A 14,061-nucleotide genomic window follows, 5' to 3' on the forward strand; every position below is an offset into this window, starting at 1 on the left:
CATCTACAAGGAATAAGTCCATTACGTTTTAGCCACCACCACATAATTTTTTTTTGTGGTTACATTGGGAGGATCACCACATGATTTTCAATGAGAAAGAAGGAAATTTTAAATTTTTTTTATTTATTGAAGATGCAAGAGTAAGAATTTGGGGAAGAATAAGTCACTTGCAGAGAATAGGAACAAAGTCAAGCATATTCTATGTGAGAAAATAAAAGCAGAGGGTTAAGTGCGAAAAATTGAGTTCGAGGGACTAAATTGAGATTAACATTTAAGAGGATATGAAAACGGTAATTAAGCATTTTATTTTATTTTGTATTGTCGTGTATAAGAAAAGAAAAGAAAAGAACAGAAAATAAAGGAATTTGTTGAGAGTAGTCAACGCAGGCCGGTGACCATGGACAGCATCCTTCAGAAGCTGAGGAATTTGGACGCCTACCCTAAAATCAATGACGATTTCTTCAGCCGTACACTCTCCGGTGGCATTATTACCCTCGCCTCTTCCCTCCTCATCCTCTTGCTTTTCTTCTCTGAGCTCAGTATGCAACCCTTTTTCACTTTTTCTATTTATCAACTCTCTCTCTCCCCTGTTTATTTTTCGCTTTTCTAATAATTCTGAGGTGCGGAAAAAGTTTAGAAATTGTAGCATTTGGGTTGTGCAGGATTACTTCTGTCATCTATATCTATGGTTTGTAAATGGGTCAACTGAGATTTTTGTGTTGAAAGCCAATTTGGTTCACTTCACACACTGGGCTAAATGATCTTTGTCTGGGCTTGGATTAATTGGGTTTTTTTCAGGGACAATTAAAAGTTTCTTCTTGATGAATAAATTTGTGAAGGGGAAATTCTAGGGTGTCAGAGGATTTGTGGAGGGGAAATTGAAGTTAGTTAGAGGATCATATTTGTAGCTATACGTCGTGATGAATAAATATTTGTGGTGGATTAGATGATGGAAGGCCTTGATAGTAGCCATTAGCCATCGATCAAGGGATCAAAACTATCAATAAGCGGCACAATAATTGTATTAAATCTGTTTGTAATGCTGAGTTCTTTTTCCCTTTTACTGCTGCAGTCATCGATCACATTGGATGAATGCTGGAGCTATGAGCACTTATTTTGCTGTTATATAATATTATAAAGCTGTATTTTATTTGTTTATTTATTCTTTTACTTGTTTGTGCTTGCAGGACTATACCTCCACACTGTTACAGAGTCAAAGCTGCTTGTAGATGCTTCAAGAGGGGAAACCTTACATATCAATGTAATGATCTCTGTATTTTTGCTTCCCCAGATTCACTTTTAAGTGATCAATGTTAAACCATTCATTTTACCATAACTTCAAAGGTTCAAATTATCATTCTTTGCAAGTTATACGTGTTATTTTGTAAAACACCTTTTTATGTGTTATGTTCATACATTTACATCCATTCTGGTTTTGAACTTTCACATGGAGTAGTGCATTTGTATGTGAAATATTGTCCCACATAGTCGTTACTGGTTCTAGTTGTACTGATTATTTGTTTTTGGTTGAAACTGCAGTTTGATGTAACTTTTCCTGCAATCCGGTGCTCATTACTCAGTCTTGACACAATGGATATCAGCGGTGAACAACATTTTGACATAGTATAATACTACAGGCAGCTGCTTCTTGTTAATTGTTTTTTTGCGTTAATAATTACAATTGTGTTAGGAACATGTTCAATATTGACTTTTATTGCAATCATGTTGCTTGTGACCAACTTTCTTGAATGTCATGCTTACTTCTTGTTAACAATCACAATTTATGATATATCTACTTGCAGCGACACGATATAGTCAAGAAAAGAATTGATGCTCATGGTAATGTAATAGAAGCTAAGAAGGATGGAATTGGTGCCCCAAAGGTTTGTGGGAGCAGCTTTCTGGCATTTTTCTTCTGCATGCACTGGTTACATACATATCTTACATGTTTGCACACCTATTTATACTTACAGTTTTCTGTGGAACAATTTGGGCTGAGATAATACCATGACTTGTATTTTACTCTGCCTTTGTTTTGTGGACAAAACCATGTAGAAGTACAAAAAAAATTTTATGCACATGCACACATGCACACATGCACACATGCACACATGCAGACATCAGTTTCCCATGTGATTATAATACTTTCTCACAGCTTTCTAGCAGAAGCTTGCCTGTCTTTTTTAATAGAATGCCCATATATCCCTTCATTATATGATGTGCAAGTGCATCATTGCTCACTTTTAGGTTCTATGTGTTGGGTACAATTTGATGAGGCATATAAATGACATATTTGATTTACTATGCATCTTGGTGCTCTTATTTTACCATCGACATGGAAAATGGTAAAGAAAAATATTTAGGTTTTGGTGCCTCATGCACCACTCCATTGGTAAACTTCATTACTGCTTTTGCAAGTTTGTTCACCTTTATTGCATGAGTAATACACAAGAAAAACACAGTTGAAACAAGAATTCTTCAATAGAAGAAACAAAAGAAGAGGAAAAACACAAGGCATATTCCTTCATAATTAGCATATGTTGGTTGCTTATTCCTTGTTTTATTATTATTTTTTTTTGGTTGGGAAAAACACAAGGAATAAGCAAAAAATTTATATAATCCATGTTGGCTTGTAATATGATATCATGTTATTATTTGTTTGTTTGGCATGCACTGAACCTGTTCTTCTTTTCCCACTTTACTTGCCTAATGCAGATTGATAATCCCTTGCAAAGGCATGGTGGAAGGCTTGAGCATAATGAAAAATATTGTGGTTCGTGCTTTGGAGCAGAAATGGTATAAATGATTTTGTGCTGTTCCTTGCGCTGCTATAATAGTTATCTTATTTTGAACAATAATGCTAGGGACACAAAATTTGAGTTCCAAATGATGTGGAAGATGCCACAGACACCACCAATTTTAAGGCTCTCTAAATTCTGCAGCTACAGATGCCCACAAAGAAACCCAAAAGTGAACCAAACCATAGAGAACTATTTGTGATTGACTAACAGGCTTCATGCGGGTGTGATTACTGATTGCTTAGAAAACCTATGGGTCTCCTATTTCTTCTTCTTTCATGCTAAATTTTATGCCAGAAAGTTCACGTAACTTTGGGGTCCAATTTTAGTATTGCAGAATCCATCAATGTGCAATGTTATTCATACATGACCATTTTTCACATCTTGTCCTTTTGTCTCATCTTAATAGAATTTTGTTTCCCATAAAAAATAAATAACCATTCATCAATGATATTATATAATAATATTTGAAAAGAAACATATTAGTAGTCATTTATAAGACATATGAAATTCAAGAACATTATCCAACAATCATAATGATAATCCAATAAGATTATTCACAAAACATAAAAGCAATTCCATAAGAGAAAATACACTTCACCCCTCTTGCTGCTGAACAAGCAAGAGTTAAGATCTTCAAGAGAGAAAGAGGCAGAAGGCCTCTTCTATCCGCATTGCTTTTTACTTTTAAGTTACCCCTTCCAAACGGTGTTGTTTTTGTCTGGGGAAGTTTTTTTATTTTTATTTTTCATAGAAGGCCCAAATGGTTTATGCCTCTTAAGCCTTATGAGAATAGCGTATGCCTTTCGGTACTTTTAGCACAGGTTGCCTGGGGGGTTTTTATTGTGCCTTTGCTATGATGCATGCCCCGGGAATGCCTTTGAAAATATTTCCATTCAAAGTCTCACTTTCTTCAGTTCCCCTTTAAGAAACGTAAATATAGTGCAAAGTTATGAAGATTCTATCTCATGAACTCAAAAATTCATATATATAATTCCATGTTGAAAGAATCTTTATGTGTGTCCTGAGACCTTAAGATTGATTGGTATACTTATATGTGCTTTCTTATGCAGTCTGATGATGACTGTTGCAACTCATGCGATGAAGTTCGTGATGCATATAGGAAAAAAGGTTGGGCACTGACAAATGCAGATTTGATAGACCAGGTTAGTTTATGAGATGATTCTGATTTTTCTTTGTGCAATCTGGTTGACTGGCACAAACATCGACATATTATGGCAACAAAAAAATTCATAAGGAAATATAATGTTTCTTGTTGGCCCAGCAAATTGAACTAGGGTTTTTTAATATTGCTGTTCTTGAAGGTTAATAATTGGTTGGGGCACTCTTTCTTGTGTATAAAGGGGGAATTCTGAAATAAATACTGCTTCATGTGGATGGTAACTTTTTTTTAATTTTATAATTTTATAATTTTTTATCTTTGCGTTCTGCATATTTTTTTTCCCCATAGAAGAGAGAGACGAGTCAGAAGAGACCACTGTAGAACTTGCCATATAAAATGTAAAGAGTTACATAATTAGTTGAACTGAATAATTCAGAAACAACAACACCACAATTTTTATGTCGAACAAATTTAAGGCACCCTAAAGTGCTATCCAGTGGATCCATTGGCAAGGCGGTCTTTGGGTCTTTAATCTTGGTCCCTGGAAATGACAGTCTATTGTCTTAGCATAGCTGGTTATTTCTTGAGAATACGATAAGCATATCAATATGCCAACACTACAATGTTTCTTGTCCATTGAACGTGATACTTTTTGGACTTTGTTTTAGAGAAAAAGGGATTTTGGGCAGCTTGGAGAAACTGGATGTATGGATGTTTGAAATCTGTTAACTTCTCTATAATTATTAATGGTGGACCCAGGGGTAAAATTGGCACTACAAGGGGTTTAAGGTAATACGACTGCTATCACTCTTCTCTATAATTATTAATGGTGGACCCAGGGGTAAAATTGGCGCTACAAGGGGTTTAAGGTAATACGACTGCTATCACTCTTCTCTATAATTATTAATGGTGGATAAGGCAAGAGAAGTACAGCTGTTGAAGGGTTTCTCAGTAGGAAGGGAAGAAGTGGAAATCTGTCATCTCCAATTTGTGGACGATACTCTTTTAAGGGAAAATCATAGTATTAACAATCTGTTATAGGTGATTAAATCTTATTGCGCCCTCCCAGTGTTAAGAATTAATAGAGCTAAGTGCTCAATTGCAGGGATCAATACCCAACATGGGAGATTGGGAAAGTTAGCTTATATTTAGGCTTGTGAAGTGGGGAGGTGGCCAGTGGAATATTTGGGGCTGCCGCTGGGGGGGAACCCAAGGACTGTGGGTTTCTGTGGGCTCCACTCTCTTCCAAGTTTAGAGATACTACTTTAGGTGCAATTTTTTTAAAACTGGAATGTGGATTTTATTAGTGTCTTTTGCTTCTTTGGTGATCCTGTTGTTTTCCTTTAGTTTGCTGTTGTTGTTTCTAGTTCCTTCTCTGTGGTCCTGTGGACATCTAATCCGTTGTACTTTACGCTCTTCTTAATAAAATTTGTTCCTTATCAGAAAAATGCTTGTATGTAACTGTATATCAAATTCACATACAAATAAAAAATCACCTATTATTTTACTTGCACTTCTAAGTGCATTTTGCTTTTGACAATGAAATCAAATTTTCAATTTTTTCCTTTATCACTTTGACGATAAAATCCCAAGTCCTTATAGGTTTACTATGACGTTGTTTTACTATCATTTGCTTGTGGGGATTTTATATAATAAGTTAATGATTCGTATTCTGAATTCATTCTCTATAGTTAATTATTTATTGGTTGATTTTCTACTTTCTGTAGTCACAAATGTTAAAAAAACAAGAAGTGTAGTGTGTGAATGTGTGCACTTGGATGTTTTGTAATTTACACTCTGTGCAGTTAAAATACAACAAGGCCACTTTTGTATATAGGAAATATGTACGATTTTCTAGAGTTACTGATGATAATCAATTTTTATATCATTGGGGAACGATGATTTATGATTTCCTGAACATTGAATGAAGCAGAAAATGTGTACAAGGTCCCACCCAAGGTTAAGGTTTTCGCTTGGTGGTACGCAGGATGGTTACCACTTGTGATTTACTCCAAAGACGTAGGCCAGGTTCCTTGTTATGCCCACATTGGTGTATTTTATGCAAGAGTGCAGGGGAGAGTGGGTCGCACTTTCTTATCTTGCAGGTTTAGCTGGCAATTATGGTGTTTTTCATTTAATGGGATTAATGTTAGTTGGGGGCACCAAAACACTGTTTTTCTTTGCTGGGTGAGAAATTTAAAGTATTGGGTAGGGGAAAGAAGGCTAAAGTAATATGGGGTTGTATGATGAGGGAATTGAAGTGGAGGAGGTGTGGGCCGCGCTTTGGGCGTCTGTTTCTCCTGATTTTAGGAAATCTTCTATTTGTGACATTGTTCTAAACTGGGAAAGCTGTAGTGTCATGAATATGTTTTTGGTTTGTTAAACTAGATGTAGCCTGAGCATGACACGAAGCACTATTGGGCCGGTCTTAAAGACTGCCCACTGTACACCTCTACGCCCAAATTTGGGTAGTTATGATGTTTCCGTAACATTATGTTGATATTAATTTTCAATGCCCCTTTGTTTTACAGTGCAAACGGGAAGGTTTTATTCAAAAGATTAAAGATGAAGATGGTGAAGGATGTAACATTGAAGGATCTCTTGAAGTTAATAAAGTCGCTGGTAATTTTCATTTTGTATCTGGAAAAAGCTTTCACCAGTCAAACGTTCATGTGCAGGATTTGCTGGCTTTCCAGACAGATAGTTACAATGTAAGGAGCACTTTATTTACTTTGGTAGCAAATCAAATAATGTTATCATGGAAGCTACTGTAAATTTAGCCATCTTTCTATGTTTTTTGTTTTTGTTTGTTGTACATTCTTTCTATTTTTAATGAAATTTGTGTTTCTGATCATTTAAAAAATTCATTTCAATTTCATCTTTCATGATACAGATAAGTCACAAGATCAATAGATTAGCTTTTGGTGACTACTTTCCTGGCATGCTAAATCCCCTTGATGGGTAATTGTTTCTTTCTATCCTTACACTGTTAATTTCAGGTTTTCAAATAGGATATCATATGGTGTTGTATTTCTATTGCAGAGGGCTTTGCAGTGGATCAATTTTGTTTCCAGGCTGGAATTTACATGTCCATATACCTTCTTTTTTTTCCCCTCATAGCTTTTCTTAGAGTGCTTAAATCTTTTTCACAGTTATCTTTTTCTTGTAATGGGGTGACTCATTTAATAAATGTTGCTATAATATAAACTGTTTATGTTATAGTTTTAGTTGAAGGAGATCTACTCAAACATTTTCCCTAAACTTGTATCTGTTATCTTTTCCCACTTAAGAATATTTCCTAAACTTCTTACTGCATTTTCAGTGTACAGTGGAGGCAGGAAACACCGAATGGTATGTACCAGTATTTCATCAAGGTTGGTATTATCAGTTTGCTATATTCTTCTAAGACAGGTAGTATTTGATAACTGATCTAAATGCAACAGAGAAAGGAAAAACAAAAAAAGAAGGGAGAATTCTTTTCTTTCCTGGAACTGTTTTGAATGTCTTATAATGGTGCTGAGATATTTAGACACTTAACTACTTTGCAGGTGGTCCCTACATTATACACCAATATTAGAGGTCGTACAATTCGCTCAAACCAGGTACTTTGAAGCTTGTTCAATCTGCTTGTTCTACTATGTTAGTTGTCATCGCATCATGCCCTCATATGCACTCAATTTTGTATGATATAGTACTCTGTGACAGAGCATTTTAAGAGTTCAGAGTTGGGACACTCTCAGCTGCTTCCAGGAGTTTTCTTCTTTTATGATCTTTCTCCAATTAAGGTGTGTTACTTGGTCCACATCTAACAAGCTATTCTAAACTGGATTTAGACTAATTTTATAATTATGCTGGTGCATCCACTTTTTTAATGGAAGATTTCCTTTTCTTAGTTTTGTGCTTTCCTTCTTAATGAAAAAAAAAAAAAAAAAGGATAAATTTTTTCTTGTTCAGAGAAAAAAGTTAAAGACTTTCCCCAGTGAAAACCTTCTACCATTGTGGAGTTTCTGCTCCCCACCCTCAAGAAAAGCTTCCAAGTTCTGTGGATTGGCACATTTCTTACAGATTTTCATGTATCTTACGCCCTGGACACATGAAAAACCCTAGATTCAATTTGGATTTAGAGCTGTATAATTTTCAAAAATCATTAGAAGCTTAGGAGGCTTGCCAAAACATTTCAAGATTAGCAAATACTGTAAAATAAACCAGTTATGGTGATCCGCGTCGGTGGGCATACTGTGCATCCCTCTTCTTCTCCTTTGTGTTACACTGTTCCCTCAGATAAATACATTTAATGACCATTTAAAAGGAACTGCTAAGTTTAAACCATCATTGGGTACATCCACCATTACATGATTAACCAAACATGATAAAAGAATGATAGCGTATAAGCTGCCAAGCTGAGGTTGAGGTGGGTTTGAACTATTCTCTGAATATGGGAGAAAGTGTTGGATTCTAGCCTAACTGTAGCATGGAGCATATTCTATTAATCCCTCAAGAAACCTCATCCTGATTTGAACAAAAGAAAAAGAAGTGTATATCACAAAGTTTTAAGGTTTATATCACCAGTTAGTAAAGCAGTGCATAAGGTTCAACAAACCTCATCCTGATTTGAACAAAAGAAAAAGAAGTGTATATCACAAAATTGTCATCACCTGTTAATAAAGCAGCACATAATGATGCCATTGAGATAAGAACTAGGATGAGCTGCCTTATATAGTAAACCATCTTTACGTTTGATCGGTATTTCAGGTGACATTGAAAGAAGAACATGTTCCATTTTTACACTTTATGACCCATATTTGTGCCATAGTTGGAGGTACTATCATCTCTCTCTCTCCCTCTCTCTCTCTCTCTCTCATTTTTCCCCAATTCATGTGCGTGCAAGAAACTCAGACAGTATTTGGGGTGTACTGAAATCCCTGTGATTGGTTTTATTTATTTCTTCCTTATATAACCATTTTGCTCATCATACATGCATGTTGTGAAATCTGAAGAGAATTATTGAGTTCATTGCTGAATTTCCCTACAGTTTCTTTTTAGAGAAGTACTTGAACATTATTTTCCTCTACTCTTACAAAACCCTTTGTATGTTTCAAACAGGTAAGAAATCAATAGATATTTTCCCTTTTTGATTTTGGAACAAAAATTATTATTATTGTAGTTTTCTTGTTTAGCACTTAGATTCAGTAGTTCCCTTACATCCACTTCAAGGGTCAAATGTACCACTCAATGACTCACGATGACCCCATGGGTGGTTTTTCGAGGTGTTCATAATGAGCATGTGCGTAGAAAAATCAGTGTCTCTGAGTTGGAACTTCTTGTACAATGAAACTAGATATATGTATCGCTCATGCTATTCATGTGCAATATTATAAACTTTTTGGTAAGAGCAAAGAGCTTGAGGACAGAAACTAGTGAATAGTGAGGAGAAATGGAAGTTGGAGTTGACTGTAACAACTTAGATGGTTTGGCAGAAATACATTTTTATTTTTCTTTTATAACAGATTACAGCGTTTTCGTTGTACTGTTGTATGATCCATGCTTTGGAATAAATAACATGCAACAGTTCTGGTGCTAGAATTTTCAGATCTTTGAAACCAGTTTTCCAAAGTCCTAATTTTGATGCATTGAAATCAGACTTTTTTTTTTCTTGGTTCTATTACTGGCCTTATTCTGTGCTAGGGTAGTTTTGGTTATCAGTTTTCACTTTCCTACATTTAGTGATGGATAAAACTCGACTTTGTTTTCCAGGTATATTTACCATTGCAGGACTTATAGATTCGTTTGTATATCATGGTCAAAGAGCAATGAAGAAAAAGATGGAAATCGGAAAGTTTGGGTGAATCTGGCAGTTGGGTATGTGCTGCTCTAATATCCGTAGCTTTTTGAGACAATCGTTTTCGTGTAGCTGTTTATTGAGTTATTGTCTCATTAGTGTCATTGATCACAAATTATCACCAAATATGTGAAATTATTCTCTTTAGTATCAATTTGTAAGTTAAACTGGCTAATTTTAAAAAGTGATTTCATGCATTTGGACCAATCAAAGTCCCCCATGCATAGTGACGTAAGCTTGCGTATGAGGCAAACATCAAGAGTATAAGAAATAAATAAAACCTCAATCCAAAGCCTCTTTTTTTAACTTTTACCCTCGAAATCATTTTGGCCCCGAAAAAAAAAAACTAAATTTGAGAACATATAACCATTTGATTAAATAGTAGTTTTTATTTTGAAACATTGATGACTTACCGTTTATGTAATTTTTGAAAAATACACGATTTAGATTGTTAGATAGAAATGCGGATTAGATTCGACAGTGTCCTCGAATAAGCTTTAAGGGCTTCAATGGAAGATGTCATTGGGAACAACTATTTAAATGTTATAAAATAGACATAGTATGAGAGTACCACAAAGAATGGTAGTGGAGTTGACATTGCTCGTCACTACACCGATGGAACTCTCTTCGAATTTCTCTTTTCTTAGGAATAAATGTCTCTTAGTTTGATATTTTGGTCTGATCGAAGTGTTTTACAAAGCTACAAGCATACCCTTATATAATGGGCTTACAAGAACACAGTTAATGATTTGCGGAAGAAATGGAAGTGAAAACATTTCACCCACCAAGATTACTATTGCACTTACATCAATATACTATTGCACTTAAATCAATATACTATGGCATGCACAAAAACTCTTCCTTTGCGGCATCAACTCTTTTCTAACACTCCCCTTTGAATGCCTGCAAATTGCTAATTAGGTGTCTCATTCAAACTTCACTAGGAAAAACCAAGTGAGAAAAAACCGAAGCGAAGGAAAAAAAGTACAAGTTTGTTTAGGACATTGATGTAGCTTGAATGAGCTTATGTCCCTTGTCAAAGCCTTACTAGGAAAAATCAAGTGGGAAAAATCATAGTCAAAAGAAAAAGAGTCCAACGCGCATAGGTCCTGGTTAGAGAACTCTTGAATGCTCCTCTGATGAATATCTCCCCATAATTTATGCAAGCTTCAATTCGATTTCTTGCATAGTCAACATAATCTCATACCATGCACTAGCTTTTGAAATGTACATTTTTACAAGGATTTGGTGAATAGATCTGCCAGATTATCGTTTGAACATATTTGTTTGACTTTGATTTCTTCACTCTTCTGAAGCTCATGTGTGTAGAAGAATTTTGGTGAAATGTGTTTAGTTGTGTCACCCTTGATGTAACCTCCTTTGATAAAATCAAAGCAAGCTGCATTGTCTTTATACATTATGGTTGTAGTATTTATTGCTAAGGGTAGGGCACGTGTGCTCCGAATGTGATGGATCGCTTATCTTAACTAAACATATTCACAACTAGCTTCATGGAGGCCAAGTATTTCTTAGTGATTTGAAGATGTAGCAACCAATGTTTGTTTGGTTGAGTGCCATGAGAATGTTGTCCTCCATAACTAAACACATAACTAGTTTGTGAGTGACCTTTATGTGGATTAGAGAGGTATCTTGCATCACCATATCCAACAAATCTTGGGGCTTTGGTAGATTCATTGGAATAAAATAAGCTCATGATTCTTGTTCCACAAAGATATCATAGGATGTTTTTTATGGCTAACAGATTTCCTAAAAATGCTATGTCAGGTCTGGCACATTGTTCTAGTACAATAACGCACATTGGCACATTGGTCTGGCACTTATAGCACTAAGATATGGTACTTATGGACCAAGGATAATTTTATGATCTTCTTTTGGGTGATATGGATCTTTCTTATTGTAGTGAAGAGACCAATCGACCATTGGGGTGCAAAGTATATAAGCTTTATCCATGCCAAATCACTTCAATAAATATTTTTTTTTTCAGTATAAGCTGATTGATGGAGAAAAATACCACTAGCACTATGCTTAATCTACATGCCACAACACAATATTATCTTCCCAAGGTCTTTCATCTCAAATTCGCGTTTTAGATATTCGACAATCTTTTGAAGCTTTTTAGGATTTACGACTAGTTGTCATGGACATATACTACCACTATCGCAAATTTAGACTTTAATTTCTTAATAAATACGCAGGGGCAAATAGGATTATTCGTAAATCCTTCAAAGGTAAATATTTACAGAGATGATTGTACTACATTCTTCATGCTTGAGAACATGCCTCGTGGTTTATTGTTAGTTGGTTCAATCAACTTAAGTCCTCATGAAACTTTGATAATTATATTTGTATCCAAATTTGTATACAAATATGCGGTAATGACATCCATAAGTATCATGTCAAGTTTTTCTAAAACTACCAAACTTATTAAGTAACGAAACGTAATTGCACACATTATGGGAGAATATGTTTCCTCACCATCAATCCCAAGCCATTGTGAAAAACCTTGCACAATGAGGTGTGCTTTTTACCTTGCAATCTCATTTTTCTCATTGCGCTTTCTTGTAAATACCCATTGTTGACCTCCAAATCTTTTCAGTCACATATCAAATAAGCCGAGCAGATTTGGGTAACAGGCATCCTGCTTTAGAAGTGTGTAATGTTCGGGCGCGCCAACACTAATGGTCATTCAAATAAATTGTGGATGGTGAGTGGTGGATGGATGAAATGTTGAATCTTTACTTCTATTTCATGTGACTGTGGTCGAGAGAGGACCAATTCTCAGTTGTAGTTTCATTGCCTGAACTACAAGGCCATTGGAATGGTGAAGATTATCAAATTTTGTTCATACTTCTCAAGAAATGCGGGTATCTGGAGGAATCTGGATGGATTGGATAGTGCTCAAGAGTTATCTTTGAAAACAACGATCTTGCTGATATATTGAATGGATGGAACAAATGGGGATTGCCCACTTACCCAGAAAAATTTCTAGGATTTCACTAAAGAGAGTTACTCCTACTTCTAAAAAAAAATAAAAATCTACGATAAATATGATAAAAGATAGAGGGTTTGCTCGTTAGAGGCTTTTGGTTTTGGTGTTGAACCTGTTGATGAGGTCTAATATTTATAAGAAGAGATTTGGGGAAGAAGTACCGCCCCAAGTCATTTTCAAAGTCACCCTTAGAGCAACTCCACCCATTTGCCCTTAGCCATGGCAAAGAGCTAGGGCAGCTATTCACGTGAATAGTGGCTGCCCTTGCAAATAGTATTTTGTGTTTCCACCCGTTGCCATGGCTAAGGGCAATTACTATTCATTTTTTTTGTTTTCATTCACAAATTTTTTTACCTCAATAATTAATTTGGATAATATTTTCGGATAAGATTTCCGGGTTCCTACGTGTCAAGACTATTCATAATCGGATAAAATTTCCGGATAAGATTTTTGGGTTCAAAATCAGAATTTTAAAGTATTTTTTAGTATTTTTTTTCATAATTTTATTGTTGGAAAAACGCCAACCGTTAGATGAAGGTGTAGAAGCAAATCGGAGCGTTGGGGGCATGTCACGTGGCTTCCGGCCGTTGGGCTGCGTCGACGTTAGTGCACGCGGGTTCAAATTTTTTACCATTGCCGCGTGACGCCAACGGTAAAAAATTTGAATATCGCATGCTCGACGTCACCGACGCTGCCGACGTCACTCCCTCATTTTGAACCTCGGCGGAACACGCCGGCCAACCAAGTTGGTGGGTCCACACCTCCCGGCCCGTGTACTGAAACCAATTTTTTTCCCTAGACTGCTAGGCTCCTCGCTAGAGCTACTCTTAGGCATGAGTCCTAAGATGCACATGCGGACCTTGATTACCTTGCCAATCCATGACTTCAGAAGCTTTAAGTCACCGATCAGCTCGAATTTTTAGGGAACATCTCCGACATTCCCTTCGTTTTGGATTTCACATCAAATGGGCCTGCATTGGACCAGTCTACAAATATTGGGCCTAACCCTTTATATATGAGCCCAGCTTTAGGCCCACAGTAGCAGGTTATTTGATTGTTTGGGTTGAAGTTCTCTTTTGGATTGAGGCCAGCCATGGGTTTCACAACTCGATCATTCTCATTTTGGCCCTAGACTTGGTGTTTACAGCCTGGGCCATGACTTATGGCTCTAATGGGCCAATGCCACATCATCAATTCGAGTGGGGTCCATAGGAAAATTTCAAGCATAAACATTGCCCCTCATTCCAAATCCTTCGACCGAGAGAAGTTCTTCTCCAAGCCTCGACGGAAA

The 14,061-nt window shown here is 36.1% G+C and overlaps 1 protein-coding gene across 2 annotated transcripts; it reads left to right on the forward strand.

Moving 5' to 3' along the window:
• The first annotated feature begins 342 nt into the window (after positions 1–342).
• On the forward strand, positions 343–9,972 carry LOC103335919 (uncharacterized). Of its 2 annotated transcripts, XR_016127876.1 has the most exons (14): positions 343–539; positions 1,188–1,261; positions 1,540–1,623; positions 1,803–1,883; positions 2,716–2,796; positions 3,872–3,964; positions 6,453–6,632; positions 6,815–6,882; positions 6,964–7,009; positions 7,244–7,295; positions 7,470–7,523; positions 7,614–7,706; positions 8,674–8,740; positions 9,676–9,972. XR_016127876.1 is itself a non-coding variant. In XM_008238954.2 (13 exons), the coding sequence occupies exons 1-13, from the start codon at positions 398–400 to the stop codon at positions 9,765–9,767; spliced, it is 1,161 nt and encodes a 386-aa protein (XP_008237176.1). In that variant the 5' UTR covers positions 347–397; the 3' UTR covers positions 9,768–9,972. The 2 variants fall into 2 exon arrangements, 1 of the variants encoding a protein (XP_008237176.1); XM_008238954.2 differs by lacking the exon at positions 6,964–7,009 and having other exon boundaries at positions 347–539.
• The last annotated feature ends 4,089 nt before the right edge of the window (positions 9,973–14,061 follow it).

Source organism: Prunus mume, linkage group LG6 (genome assembly GCF_029339155.1).
Source record: "Prunus mume cultivar Tortuosa linkage group LG6, ASM2933915v1, whole genome shotgun sequence".
Taxonomy (NCBI): Eukaryota; Viridiplantae; Streptophyta; class Magnoliopsida; order Rosales; family Rosaceae; genus Prunus; species Prunus mume.